The sequence below is a fragment of the Salmo salar genome, chromosome ssa09, assembly GCF_905237065.1.
Source record: "Salmo salar chromosome ssa09, Ssal_v3.1, whole genome shotgun sequence".
NCBI classification, from domain to species: domain Eukaryota; kingdom Metazoa; phylum Chordata; class Actinopteri; order Salmoniformes; family Salmonidae; genus Salmo; species Salmo salar.
The window spans coordinates 24447683-24463854 of record NC_059450.1 but is presented as its reverse complement, the minus strand read 5'-3'; the positions used below and the strand labels follow the sequence as shown (position 1 = coordinate 24463854).

Below are 16172 nucleotides of genomic sequence, written 5' to 3'. Positions count from 1 at the left end.
TTTGAAAGAAGAGCACATTTTTTGTCCATTAAAATAACATCTAATTGATCAGAAATACAGTGTAGACATTGTTAATGTTGTAAATGACTATTGTAGCTGGAAACAGCTGATTTTTAATGGAATATCTACATAGGCGTACAGAGGCCCATTATCAGCAACCATCACTCCTGTGTTCCAATGGCATGTTGTGTTAGCTAATCAAAGTTTATCATTTTAAAAGGCTAATCGATCATTAGAAATCCCTTTTGCAATTATGTTAGCACAGCTGAAAACTGTTGTTCTAATTAAAGAAGCAATAAAACTGGCTTTCTTTAGACGAGTTGAGTATCTGGAGCATCAGCATTTGTGGGTTCGATTACAGGCTCAAAATGGCTAGAAACAAAGAACTTTCTTCTGCACCACATCAGTCTATTCTTGTTCTGGGAAATGAAGGCTATTCCATGCGAGAAATTGCCAAGAAACTGATGATCTTGTACAACGTTGTGCACTACTCCCTTCACAGAACAGCGCAAACGGGCTCTAACCAGAATAGAAAGAGGAGTGGGAAGTCCCGGTGCACAACTGAGCAAGAGGACAAGTACATTGTTAATCATTGCAATCTACTGCAAAGATAGCCTGCAGAGTTCTGTATTACTATCCAAGTCTGTACCCAAACAATTCGAGCTTCTACTTCTAAAAATGCACCTTTCCAGAAACAAGTCTCTCAATGTTGCCGCTTGCTATAGACCTCCCTCTGCCACCAGCTGTGCCCTCGATACCATATGTGAATTGATTGCCCCCATCTATCTTCTGAGCTCGTGCTACTAGGTGACCTAAACTGGGACATGCTTAAAACCCCGGCCATCCTACAATCTAAGCTTGATGCCCTCAATCTCACACAAATTATCAATGAACCTACCAGGTACAACCCCAAATCCGTAAACACGGGCACCCTCATAGATGTCATCCTAACTAACTCGCCCTCCAAATACACCTCTGCTGTTTTCAATCAAGATCTCAGCGATCACTGCCTCATTGCCTGCATCCGTAATGGGTCTGCGACCAAACGACTTCTGCGAGCAGGCCTTTCTAATCGACCTGGCCGGGGTATCCTGGAATGACACTGACCTCATCCCGTCAGTAGATGATGCCTGGTTATTCTTTAAAAGTGCTTTCCTCACCATCTTAAATAAGCATGCCCTACTCAAAAAATGTAGAACTAGGAATAGATATAGTCCTTGGTTCACTTCAGACCTGTCTTCCCTTGACCAGTACAAAAACATCCTGTGGCGTTCTGCATTAGCATCGAATAGCCCCCTGATATGCAACATTTCAGGGAAGTTAGGAACAAATATACACAGGCATTTAGAAAAGCTAAGGCTAGCTTTTTCAAACAGAAATTTGCATCCTGTAGTACTAACTCAAAAAAGTTCTGGGACATTGTAAAGTCCATGGAGAATAAGAGCACCTCCTCCCAGCTGCCCACTGCTCTGAGGCTAGGAAACACTGTTACCACTGATAAATCCACTATAATTGAGAATTTCAATAAGCATTTCTCTACGGCTGGCCATGCTTTCCACCTGGCTACCCCTACCCCGGTCAACTGCCCGGCACCCTCCACAGCAACCCGCCAAAGCCCCCACCATTTCTCCTTCACCCAAATCCAGATAGCTGATGTTCTGAAAGAGCTGCAAAATCTGGACCCATACAAATCAGCCGGGCTAGACCATCTGGACCCTCTCTTTCTAAAATTATCTGCCGAAATTGTTGCAACCCCTATTACTAGCCTGTTCAACCTCTTTCGTATCGTCTGAGATCCCCAAAGATTGGAAAGCTGCCGTGGTCATCCCCCTCTTCAAAGGGGGTGACACTCTAGACCCAAACTGCTACAGACCTATATCTATCCTACCCTGTCTTTCTAAGGTCTTCGAAAGCCAAGTTAACAAACAGATTACCGACCATTTCGAATCCCACACACCTTCTCCGCTATGCAATCTGGTTTCAGAGCTGGTCATGGGTGCAACTCAGCCACGCTCAAGGTCCTAAATGACATCATAACCGCCATCGATAAGAGACATCACAGTGCAGCCGTATTCATCGACCTGGCCAAGGCTTTCGACTCTGTCAATCACCACATTCTTATTGGCAGACTCGACAGCCTTGGTTTCTCAAATGATTGCCTCGCCTGGTTTACCAACTACTTCTCTGATAGAGTTCAGTGTGTCAAATCGGAGGGCCTGTTGTCCGGACCTCTGGCAGTCTCTATTGGTGTGCCACAGGATTAAATTCTCTTGCTGCTGGTGATTATCTGATCCACCTCTACGTAGACGACACCATTCTGTATACTTCTGGCCCCTCTTTGGACACTGCGTTAACTAACCTCCAGACGAACTTCAACGCCATACAACTCTCCTTCCGTGGCCTCCAACTGCTCTTAAACCCAAGTAAAACTAAATGCATGCTATTCAATCGATCACTGCCCGCACCTGCTCGCCTGTCCAGCATCACTACTCTGGACGGCTCTGACTTAGAATACGTGGACAACTACCTGGGTGTCTGGTTAGACTATAAAATCTCCTTCCAGACTCACATTAAGCATCTCCAATGCAAAATGAAATCTAGAATCGGCTTCCTATATCGCAACAAAGCATCCTTCACTCATGCTGCCAAACATACCCTCGTATAACTGACCATCCTACCGATCCTCGACTTCGGTGATGTAATCTATAAAATAGCCTCCAACGCTCTACTCAAAAAACTGGATGCAGTCTATCACAGTGCCATCCGTTTTGTCACCAAAAGCCCCATACACTACCCACCATTGCGACCTGTACACTCTCGTTGGTTGGCCCTCGCTTCATACTCGTCGCCAAACCCACTGGCTACAGGTTATCTACAAGTCTCTGCTAGGTAAAGCCCCGCCTTATCTCAGCTCACTGGTCACCATAGCAGCACCCACTCGTAGCACGCGCTCCAGCAGGTATATCGCACTGGTCACCCCCAAAGCCAATTCCTCCTTTGGTCTTCTTTCCTTCCAGTTCTCTGCTGCCAATGACTGGAACGAACAGCAAAAATCTCTGAAGCTGGAGACTCATATCTCCCTCACTAGCTTTAAGCACCAGCTGTCACAGCAGCTCACAGATCACTGCACCTGTACATAGCCCATCTGTAAACAGCCCATCTATCTTCCTCATCCCCATACTGTATTTACTTATTTACCTTGCTCCTTTGCACCCCAGTATCTCTACTTGCACATTCATCTTCTGCACATCTACCATTCCAGTGTTTAATTGCTATATTGTAATTACTTCGCCACCATGGCCTATTTATTGCCTTAACTTACCTCATTTGCACGCACTGTATATAGACTTTTTGTTTTCTTTTGTTCTACTGTATTATTGACTGCATGTTTTGTTTATTCCATGTGTAACTCTGTGTTGTTGTATGTGTCGAATTGCTATGCTTTATCTTGGCCAGGTCGCAGTTGCAAATGAGAACTTGTTCTCAACTAGCCTACCTGGTTAAATAATGTATTTTTTTTTTTAATTAGAGTGTCAAGTTTAAGAAACAGACCCCTAACAAGTCCTCAAATGGCAGTTTCATTAAATAGTACCCGCAAAAAAACAAAACAAAAAAAACGTCAACAGTGAAGAGGCGACTCCGGGATGCTGGCCTTCTAGGCAGAGTTGCAAAGAAAAAGCCATATCTCAGACTCGCCAATAAAAATAAAAGATTAAGATGGGCAAAAGAACACAGACACTAGACAGAGGAACTCCGCCTAGAAGGCCAGCATCCCGGAGTTGCCTCTTCAATGTTGACGTTGACACTGGTGTTTTAAGTAGAGGTCGACTGATGAATCGGAATGGCCGATTAATTAGGGCCAATTTCAAGTTTTCATAACAATCGGTAATTGGCATTTTTGGACACCGATTACATTGCACTCCACGAGGAGACTGCGTGGCGGACTGGCTACCTGTTATGCGAGTACGGTAAGGAGCCAATGTAAGGTGCTAGCTAGCATTAAACTTATCTTATAAAAAAACAATCTTAGCATAATCACTAGTTAACTACACATGGTTGATGATATTACTAGTTTATCTAGCTTGTCCTGCGTTGCATATAATCGATGCGGTGCCTGTTAATTTATCATTGAATCACAGCCTACTTTGCCAAGCGGGTGATTTAACAAGCGCATTCGCGAAAAAAAGCACTGTCGTTGCACCAATGTGTACCTAACCACAAACATCAACGCCTTTCTTAAAATCAATACACAGAAGTATATTTTTTTAAACCTGCATATTTAGTTAAGAAATTCATGTTAGCAGGCAATATTAACTAGGGAAATTGTGTCACTTCTCTAGCGTTCATTGCACGCAGAGTCAGGATATATGCAACAGTTTGGGCCGCATGGCTCGTTGCGAACTAATTATGACATAACAATGAAGGTTGTGCAATGTAACAGCAATATTTAGACTTAGGGATGCCACCCATTAGATAAAATACGGAACAGTTCCGTATTTCACTGAAAGAATAAACGTTTTGTTTTCGAAATGATAGTTTCCGGATTTGACCATGTTAACGACCTAAGGCTCGTATTTCGTGTGTTATTATATTATAATTAAGTCTATGATTTAATAGAGCAGTCTGACTGAGTGGTGGTAGGCAGCAGCAGGCTCGTAAGTATTCATTCAAACAGCACTTTTCTGCATTTGCCAGCAGCTCTTCGCTGTGCTTCAAGCATTGCACTGTTTATTACTCAAAACCTATCAACTCCAGAGATTAGGCTGGCAATACTAAAGTACCTATTAGAACATCCAATAGTCAAAGCTTTATGAAATACAAATGGTATAGAGAGAAATAGTCCTATAACTACAACCCAAAACTTCTTACCTGGGAATATTGAAGACTCATGTTAAAAGGAACCACCAGCTTTCATATGTTCTCATGCTCACACAGGAAGCGGCGCAGGTCCTAATCCAGGCACTTGTCATCTCCCGTCTAGATTACTGCAACTCGCTGTTGGCTGGGCTCACTGCCTGTGCCATTAAACCCCTACAACTCATCCAGCACGCCGCAGCCCGTCTGGTGTTCAACCTTCCCAAGTTCTCTCACGTCACCCCGCTCCTCGGCTCTCTCCACTGGCTTCCAGTTGAAACTCGCATCCGCTACAAGACCATGGTGATTGCCTACGGAGCTGTGAAGGGAACGGCACCTCCATACCTTCAGGCTCTGATCAGGCCCTACACCCAAACAAGGGCACTGCGTTCATCCACCTCTGGCCTGCTGGCCCCCCTACCTCTGAGGAAGCACAGTTCCCGCTCAGCCCAGTCAAAACTGTTCGCTGCTCTGGCACCCCAATGGTGGAACAAGCTCCCTCACGACGCCAGGACAGCGGAGTCAATCACCACCTTCCGGAGACACCTGAAACCCCACCTCTTTAAGGAATACCTAGGATAGGATAAAGTAATCCTTCTAACCCCCCCCTTAAAAGATTTAGATGCACTATTGTAAAGTGGTTGTTCCACTGGATATCATAAGGTGAATGCACCAATTTGTAAGTCGCTCTGGATAAGAGCGTCTGCTAAATGACATAAATGTAAATGTAAATGTAATGTTCTGAGCAAGGAACTTAAACGTTAGCTTTTTTACATGGCACATATTGCACTTTTACTTTCTTCTCCAACACTGTGTTTTTGCATTATTTAAACCAAATTGAACATGTTTCATTATTTATTTGACACTAAATAGATTTTATTGATGTATTATATTAAGTTAAAATAAGTGTTCATTGTAATCATTCAATACTGAATGAACACTTATTTTTTTATATATATATATATATATATATATATATATATATATATATATATATATATATAATAAAACGTGTTCATCTCGGCGTTGAAAAATCATAAATCTGTCAACCTCTAGTTTTAAGGGTACTAATTTAATGAAGCTGCCACCTTGGTCAACTGATTTGTGACTTGCCCTTCGTGCCCGCGATCATACTCCATAATTCTGTATCTCTTTGTGACTCATTTGTATACAGGTAGATCATAGGAGGCCACATTTCTGATTGGCAGATGAGTGGCAAACCTGATTAGAAGAACCTGCTGCTCATCTGTTGTTCTTTACAAATGCTGTTTTTAATTAAAGCAAATTGTACCTACACACTGAAGAAGGCAGTAAAGCCGAAACGTCTGTCTACGCTTTCCCTGATGCAGAAAAAAAATGAAATTTGAATAATCAAGGTGACAGACATTGACACATTCAATACCACCTTGCACACTCTTGCCTGAATCTAGCTGATCTAGGGTGTAATTATTAGTCAAACAGTTGCAAACGATAGTTTCTGTTGGACAAATTCAGGTATGTTTATCACTGTTTCGTTCCATTTGCTTCTGTTTAAGAAACGTTTTTCAACAGAATTGGCAGAATGAATACACCCCTGATCACACGCAAACACAGTTCACTTTCATAGAAGCCACATACAAATAGCATGGTCCCTTTGATAGTTGTATAATTCCTTCTCACATCTATGCGCTCTCCTCCTCACCTTTTCCCTACGCTTGTTCATTTTAGTGCACAGCACATCAGCAGTCTGTGACCAGGCGAAAAACCTTTCCAAGCCCAACCTTCATATCATAAATCGCTACACACAGCCTATATCGTAGTCACCATATAACGTCATTGTCAACATAGCTACTAGAAGTAACGTGCTAGTAAACCCGCTACAATCATGCAGTACAGTGTACAGTCAGCAGCTCAGCAGTTACACCGGCGGACCCCGGTGACAATACATTAATAAAACCAAAAGCTTACCTTGACTTGGAAGAATTCCAGTGTTGGATATCCATAGCCGGCTAACTAATATAGCATCACTCTCTCTGTTTGAACCGGGTGTTTTAATAGGATAAAACTATCTAGCTGCATTCTCTAGCTAAGAAAATTAAAAATATATATTATGAAATATATATCTGTTTTAGTGTCTTCTTCGCCTTCATTTTTCCAACACCATCATTAAGTTTGCTGACGACACAACAGTGGTAGGCCTGAACACCAACAACGATGAGACGGCCTATGGGGAGGAGGTCAGAGAACCGGCAGTGTGGTGCCAGGACAACAACCTCTCCCTCATTGTGAGCAAGACAAAGGAGCTGATCGTGGACTACAGGAAAAGGTTGTCCGAACAGGCCCCCATTAACATTGACGGGGCTGTAGTGGAGCGGGTTGAACATTTCAAGTTCCTTGGTGTCCACATCACCAACAAACTATCATGGTCCAAACATACCAAGACAGCCATGAAGAGGGCACGACAAAACCTTTTCCCCCTCAGGAGACTGAAAAGATTTGGCATGGATCCCCAGATCCTCAAAAGGTTCTACAGCTGCACCATCGAGAGCATCCTGACCGGTTGCATCACCGTCTGGCATGGTAACTGCTCGGCATCTGACCGTAAGGCGCTACAGAGGGTAGTGCGAACGGCCCAGTACATCACTGGGGCCAAGCTTCCTGCCATCCAGGACCTATATAATAGGCAGTGTCAGAGGAAAGCACATAAAATTGTCAGAAACTCCAGTCACCCAAGTTAGACAATTTTCTCTGCTACCACACGGCAAGCGGTACCGGAGCTTCAAGTCTAGGACCAAAAGGCTCCTCAACAGCTTCTACCCCCAAGCCATAAGACCGCTGAACAATTAATAAAATCGCCACTGGACAATTTACACTGACCCCTCCACCCCTTTTGTACACTGCTGCTACTTGCTGTTTATTATCTATACATAGTCACTTCACCCCCACCTACATGTACAAATTACCTCAACTAACCTGTACCCCCGCATACTGACTCGGTACAGTTGCTATTCTTAGTGTCTTACTTTTTATTTTAGTCTATTTGGTAAATATTTTCTTAACTCTTCTTGAACTGCACTGTTGGTTAAGGGCTTGTAAGTAAGCATTTCACGGTAAAGTCTACGCTTGTTGTATTTGGCCATGTGACAAATAAAGGTTGATTTGAATATGGGCCCTAGAAGAAAGATGATGCCCAATACCTTGCACAGTAGTCCTTTTACCACAGAACCCTAGAGCAGGGGTAGGAAACCCTGTTCCAGACATGCTGCAGGTACTGAAGGATTTTGTGCCAACTAGGCACCACACCAGGAGTGCGTTCAGTTCTCTTGAATGTTTGCTACTTTGAGGAACAGATTGTACTGAACGTCACGTTTTCCCAAAACATTATTGTACGTTCTTGAACAGACTTTGAGATACATTTGATCCGTTCGGAATTTGTTGCGGCTTGTAGCAATAAGTGATGTAATTAAAGCGCTGTAGTGTATTTTGAACCCACAACCCAACCTTTCCCTGTTTTTCAACTAGTCGTTCAGTACAGCACCGTTTCCGTTCAATTGAAAGTTCTATTATGTTTTTATGTACTGAACGCAGCCCTGACCAACTAAACGAATTGATCAATCGAATGTATTTATAAAGCCCTTCTTACATCAGCTGATGTCACAAAGTGCTTTATAAAAACCGAGCCTAAAACCGAAAACAACAAGCAATGCAGGTGTAGAAGCACGGTGGCTAGGAAAAACTTCCTAGAAAGGCCAAATTGATCAGTTCAGTGCCTAAATTCAACACACCTGGTTGCCTACCCCTACCCTAGAGGTATTAGTCAATGCTTATTTTTAATTTAACCTTTATTTAACTAGGAAAGTCAGTTAAGAACAAATTCTTATTTACAATGACGGCCTTCCCCGGCCAAACCCGGACGACGCTGGGCCAATTGTGCGCCGCCCTATGGGACTCCCAATCATTGCCGGATGTGATTCAGCCTTGATTCGAACCAGGGACTGTAGTGACGCCTCTTGCACTGAGATGCAGTACCTTTGACCGCTGCGCTACTCGGGAGTTGAATATTGTATGCGAATTTCCATACATCAATGACACTAACAAAAAGGTTAAATTGTTCAGCAACATGTGCAGTAAATGCTTACATGGCTTTGGTGATGAAAGGTACATAATGCATATATTGTCATCAGGCCACTGCATGCTGTGACATGGACCTGGATAGTGACACATCCTTCTGTCATACTGAACGCCGCCCAGTCAAATGCAATCAATTAACGCGCTGTGGCATTGATCAACCAATGGTGTGTTAGATACCACCCTCATACGTTTGCTTGACACCCCTCATTATCATATTGGAGGACAGAAATAAATAAATCATATAAATGAATAAAATGAACGAAAGTGGGAAAGAAAGGTTATTGATGGATTCAAGAAAATGTTTTTATTGCTCTCGTATTCTCAGTTTGTCAGTGTCAAAGTAGCCTGTCATTTTGATCATTTGTGAGGTATAAAAAAGATTCTGCTTGAGTCTCCAGTCATCTAAAATGATGCATAATTGCATTAAATGCATTTCTTTCACATGTGTAAACTTCTGCAATCACCTTTAGGCTACTGCTCTATGCCAGTACGCAAAAGCGATGATAATGCATGCAATGTTTTATTATGAAGGCAATTCTTTTTTTCATCCGTTCCGGTACCTCAGAGCCCAACCAGGTCACCTTCATCTCTGGCTCACTTTTTGTTCCGGCACATCCAAATGTACAAATTAAGCACTGTGCATACTTCTGAAGGCAATACTTACCGGTCCTTGAATAATGGTGAGCAGGTACATCCTGTAACAGCCCTATGAATAAAGGTTGAAATGCAGCCAGAGTGCCTGACCCCCACTGTCTGCAATTATACTTAACCTCTTATTGGCACCTTTTTTTTTAAATGTTCGCCTAAAATGACATACCCAAATGTAACTGACTGTAGCTCAAGCCCTGAAGCAAGAATATGCATATTCTTGGTACCATTTGTAAGGAAACACTGAAGTTTATGGAAATGCGAAAGGAATGTAGGAGAATATAATACATTAAATCTGGTAAAAGATAATACAAAGAAAAAGTCAACCTTTTTTTGTATTTATTTTGTACCATCATCATTGAAATGCAAGAGAAAGGCCATAATGTATTATTCCAGCCCAGGTGCGATTTAGATTTTGGCCACTAAATGGCAGCAGTGTATGTGCAGTTTTAGACTGATCCAATGAACCATTGCATTTCTGTTCAAACTGATGTATCAAGACTGCCCAAATTTATGGAATAGTCTGCCTACCCATGTGAGAGACGCAGACTCAGTCTCAACCTTTAAGTCTTTACTGAAGACACATCTCTTCAGTAGGTCCTATGATTAAGTGTAGTCTGGCTCAGGGGTGTGAAGGTGAACAGAAAGGCTGGAGCAACGAACCGCCCTTGCTGTCTCTGCCTGGCCGGTTCCCCTCCCTCCACTGGGATTCTCTGCCTCTACCCCTATTACAGGGGCTGAGTCACTGGCTTACTGGTATTCTTCCATGCCGTCCCTGGGAGGGGTGCGTCACTTGAGTGGGTTGAGTCACTGATGTGGTCTTCCTGTCTGGGTTGGCGCCCCCCCTTGGGTTGTGCCGTGGCGGAGATCTTTGTGGGCTATACTCCGCCTTGTCTCGGGATGGTAAGTTGGTGGTTGGAGATATCCCTCCAGTGGTGTGGGGGCTGTGCTTTGGCAAAGTGGGTGGGGTTATATCCTGCCTGTTTGGCCCTGTCCGGGGGTTTCATCGGATGGGGCCACAGTTTCTCCTGACCCCTCCTGTCTCAGCCTCCAGTATTTATGCTGCAGTAGTTTGTGTCGGGGGGCTAGTGTCAGTCTGTCACATCTGGAGTATTTCTCTTGTCTTTTCCGGTGTCCTGTGTGAATTTAAATATGCTCTCTCTAATTCTCTTTCTCGGAGGACCTGAGCCCTAGGACCATGCCTCAGGACTACCTGGCTTGATGACTCCTTGCTGTCCCCAGTCCACCTGGCCGTGCTGCTGCTCCAGTTCCTACTGTTCTGCCTGCGGCTATGGAACCCTGACCTGTTCACCAGACGTGCTACCTGTCCCAGACATGCTGTTTTCAACTCTCTAGAGACAGCAGGAGCGGTAGAGATACTCTCAAAGATCGGCTATGAAAAAGCCAACTGACACTTACTCTTGTGTTACTGACTTGTTGCACCCTCGACAACTACTATGATTATTATTATTTGACCATGCTGGTCATTTATGAACATTTTAACATCTTGGCCATGTGCTGTTATATTCTCCACCCGGCACAGCCAGAAGAGGACTGGCCACCCCTCATAGCCTGGTTCCTCTCTAGGTTTCTTCCTAGGTTTTGGCCTTTCTATGGAGTTTTTCCTAGCCACCGAGCTTCTACACCTGCATTGCTTGCTGTTTGGGGTTTTAGGCTGGGTTTCTGTACAGCACTTTGAGATATCAGATGATGTAAGAAGGGCTATATAAATACATTTGATTTGATGTGCCTAATTTATTTATTAATAACTTTTCATATTCAAAACTGTGCACTCTCCTTAAACAATAGCATGGCATTCTTTCACTGTAATAGCTACTGTAAATTGGACAGTGCAGTTAGATTAACAAGAATTTAAGCTTTCTGCCAATATCAGATATGCCTATGTCCTGGGAAATGTCCTTGTTACTTACAACCTCATGCTAATCTCATTAGCTCAACCGTCCCGCAGGGGACCCACCAATCCTTAAGAAGTTTTAAGAGGTCCAATCCATCCTGCATGATTACATTTTCCCCCACTGCGAGTCAGACTGAAGACTCTACGCTTTCAGCACCGCATAAATCACTGTGAGAAATAAAACAATTACAATAAAAAAAAGTGATTGCCAGTTTGGGTCGATGGGAACGATTTGAACAGTGATAATTATGGAAATGATGTGAGAATCAGTACAAAAGCAACTTCTGGGTAATTTGAATGGAGAAAAACTGGTGATTTTGGTTAGTAACAGTAGAGGTTCAACTCTACTATGAAACACCTGCAGAATATCCCTTTTACACACCCACACTTGTGCTAGGTCCCCCTGACCCGTTGCCATCGCAACATGTCCAAATATACCACCATGCCATTATTAATGTTTCCATGGAGTGCATTCAATTATAAAAGGAATTTCAGTAGGAGGAGAATACAACGAAGAAAAATGAGGTATGAAGAGACAGGTCTTTTCAACCTACTTAGCCCTGTGATGCAAGTTACCACAGCCAACATGCTGTGCTCCTAGAGAAAGGAGAGCCTAAACTCAGCTGAAAAATTATCGCATCAATTCATGCGATTTATAGTGATATGGATTTTTTCCATATCGCCCAGCCAGCTCTACTCTTTACTATCAGTTATCTCCCTGGAACAGCTGCCGACCCAACCAACCAACACCATGGAGAAGATAAAACAACAAAGCCCATTTACTTACATCCCACTATCATCATGGCCACAGAGAAGATCTTCTCTCTGTCCGTGGTGGGGGCGATGTTGACGAACCCGATGGTGGTCAGACTGGTCATGGTGAAGTACAGAGAGGCGATGTACAGAGAGTTTTTCCCAGGGCCGCCCTCCCATTGGCCTGAGCCACTGGCATTGTAGGAGTACGGCGAGCCGAGGTTGATGGCTAAGTGATAGAGCCAGCTGTCCATCCTGATGTTGTTGGTGACCTCGTCGATGACCTCGTAGTGTCCAATGCTGTACCAGATGCAGGCCATCCAGTGGGCCACCAGGCCAAACACACACATCAGTAAGACCAGTACAGCTGCTCCATACTCCAAGTAGTGTTCCAGTTTATGGGTCACCCGGCCTAGATGCAGCAGGCGCACCACCTTTAAATAACTGAACAGTCTGTGAATACCCTGCAAGAGACACAGAGAGGGAACATGGTAAAGGGTTTGTTAGGGTCATTGGGCAAAACTACATGATATGTGTTGACATGTAGCACTAACCCCCCTCCGCCCTCAAATTAGCATGATGTAATCAACCCAACTGGACCTGGGGTACAAAAACATGGGTACATTTCCATCTCAGTAAATGTCATCTAAGTAAGGCTAAACAATGTTCTATGAGTGGAGCTGAATAGGATAAAAGTAGTCATAATTGCAGCTTTCCCACTAGTTTATAAAACAGAATATATTGCCTCAAAAAAACTGAATACAGATGTAATTTAGCCTTCATATCTCACTTCACACAAAATTGATGTCTGAATCAAACAGCTCATCTTGTATTCAGAGTTCTCTCTTCTGATGTAAGCAACACATGTTCTCCAAAGTGCTTGTGTTCTGTCTCTGTAATAACAACTTTCCCAGAGAGGACACAAAAGCAGTTGGCTGAGAAAACAAGCAGACAACAAACAAAAGGATTCTGCTAATATGGAAAAGAGGAAAAAAAACTCTAGTAGATGGCATCGTGTAAATTGTGCTACTGTATCTACATTATCTCTGCACAAACTGAAGCACAGGTGGAAGGCAGGGGAGTCTCCACAAGGCAACAACATCCAGAGATAGTGAAATGTTTACAAACATGAATCTCCATACGCTGCTTTTATCAGATGAAGTATTGCAGCAACATGAAAGTACATAAAAGACAAACTTTCTATCCACTAATATGACATTAAAGAAGTCAGTGGAGGAGCTGTACTGTAGCTGTGGGCAGCTCTAACTAACATGCCACCATCCCCATCATCGCCTCCCCTCTGCCCCTCTTCTCATCTCTCCTCTCATCCCCTCTTCTCTCACAGCATCAAAGGCTTCCCCTGAGACCCCAGCTCAGCTCATGATAAATTCCCTTCATTTAACTTCATCGGGGTAGGGGGCAGTATTTTGACGTCCGGATGAAAAGCGTGCCCGAAGAAACTGCCTGCTACTCAGGCCCAGAAGGTAGGATATGCATATTATTAGTAGATGTGGATAGAAAACACTCTGACGTTTCTAAAACTGTTTGAATGATGTCTGTGAGTATAACAGAACTCATATGGCAGGTAAAAATCTGAGAAAAAATCCAACCAGGAAGTGTGGAAATCTGAGGTTTGTAGTTTTTCAAGTGATTGCCCATCTAATACACAGTGTCTGTGGGGTCATTTTGCACTTCCTAAGACTTCCACTAGATGTCTTTAGAACGTTCTTAGAACGTCTTTCGAACGTTGTTTCATGCTTCTACTGTGAATGGGGAGAGAATAAGAGCCATTGGAATCAGATGACTGAGAAAATGACATGAGCTCAGACAGGCGCACGCCCGTGAGAGTTAGGTGTGTTCCTTTTCATTTCTGAAGACAATGGAATTGTCCGGTTGGAATATTATCGAAGATTTATGATAAAAACATCCTAAAGATTGATGCTATACATCGTTTGACATGTTTCGACGAACTGTAATATAACTTTTTTCACTTTGTCTGAACTTACTGCGCTTTGGACATAAAGGATGGACTTTATCGAAGAAAAAAAAAACATTTATTGTGGAACTGGGATTCCTGGGAGTGCATTCCGATGAAGATCATCAAAAGGTAAGTGAATATTTATAATGTTATTTGTGACTTCTGTTGACTCCAAAATGGCGGGTATCTGTATGGCTTGTTTTGATGTCTCAGCGCTGTACTCAGATTATTGCAAAGTGTACTTTCGCCGTAAAACTTTTTTGAAATCTGACACAGCGGTTGCATTAAGGAGAAGTGTATCTATAATTCTTTGAATAACAGTTGTATATTTTATCAACGTTTATGATGAGTATTTCTGTAAATTGATGTGCTCATTCACCGGAAGTTTTGGGAGGCAAAACATTTCTGAACATTACACGCCAATGTAAAATGGGGTTTTTGGATATAAATATGAACTTTATCGAGCAAAACATACATGTATTGTGTAACATGAAGTCCTATGAGTGCCATCTGATGAAGATCATCAAAGGTTAGTGATTCATTTTAACTGCATTTCTGGTTTTTGTGACGCCTCTCCTTGCTTGGAAAATGGCTGTGTGGTTTTTCTTGTCTAGGCGCTGTCCTAACATAATCTAATGTTATGCTTTCGCCGTAAAGCCTTTTTGAAATCGGACACTGTGGTTGGATTAACGAGAAGTGTATCTTTAAAATGGGATATAATAGTTGTATGTTTGAGAAATTTGAATTATGAGATTTTTGTTGTTTTGAATTTGGCGCCCTGCTATTTCACTGGCTGTTGGCGAGTGTGTCCCGCAGGTGGGGCACAAAGAGGTTAACTATCAATGCGAGAGAGGCGCGCCGATGTTTTTTAACGTTTATATAACTAGGCAAGTCACTTAAGAACAAATTCTTATTTTACAATGATGGCCTACCCCGGCCAAACCGTCCCCTAACCAAGAAAAGGCTGAGCCAATTGTGCACCGCCCTATGGGACTCCCGATCACGGCCGGTTGTGATACAGCCAGGGATCAGACCAGGGTCTGTAGTGACGCCTTTAGCACTGAGATGCAGTGCCTTAGACCACTGCACCACTCTAGAGCCTACATCATTGCTCCTGAGACATTGGCTATCAGGATGTAGTACGCTGTTTACCAGGTATCATGCTTCTTATATCATTATACCAGTGCGCTAAATTAGCCTAATGCTAACTCAAACCCCCAATGCCAGCCTTAGCGCTAAGCTAATGCTAACCCAAACCCCGCCAGATAGCCTTAGTGCTAGGCTAATGTTAACCCCAAACTGATCAGGCCCACACTGGTAAACCCTAGAGAGGCACACAAACCTAAACTAATATACAGCAGGAGACTATTCATCTATTGTATCCTGAACAGACACCAATACAAGACATAATTCACCCCTTCACACCAGCTTCAAGTAACAGCAGGGAACCTCCCATTCTAGCCACCTGGGCACCTCGGCCATTAATACAGAAAACATGTATTTTATATAACATATATACACACCGAGTGTGGAAAACATTAAGAACTCTTGCTCTTTCCATGACAGACTGACCAGGTGAATCCAGGTGAAAGCTATGATCCCTTATTGATGTCACTTGTTAAATCCACATGAATCAGTGAAGATGAAAGAGAGGAGACAGGTTAAAGAAGGATTTTTAAGCCTTGAAACCACAGAGATCAAATCAAATGTTATTTGACATGCGCCGAATAGAACAGGTGAAGACCTTACACTGAAATGTTTACTTACAAGCCCTTAACCAACAACTCAGTTAAGAAAAATAAGTGTTAAGTAAAAAATAAAAACAACAAATAATTAAAGAGGAGCAGTAAAATTATGTAGTTAATGGCGCCGGAGGATACGGCTGCCGTTTTACGGTCCCCTAACCAATTGTGC

General features: G+C 43.0%; 1 protein-coding gene across 1 annotated transcript in view; it reads right to left on the bottom strand.

Annotated features, from left to right (window-relative positions):
• The window catches only part of LOC106610918 (potassium voltage-gated channel subfamily H member 5), a 92513-nt gene that overhangs the window by 50410 nt on the left and 25931 nt on the right, over positions 1-16172 (bottom strand). The window contains exon 8 of the mRNA XM_045724261.1: positions 12315-12744. Coding sequence (XP_045580217.1) covers positions 12315-12744 — 430 coding nt within the window. The remainder of the gene's footprint in view (positions 1-12314; positions 12745-16172) is intronic.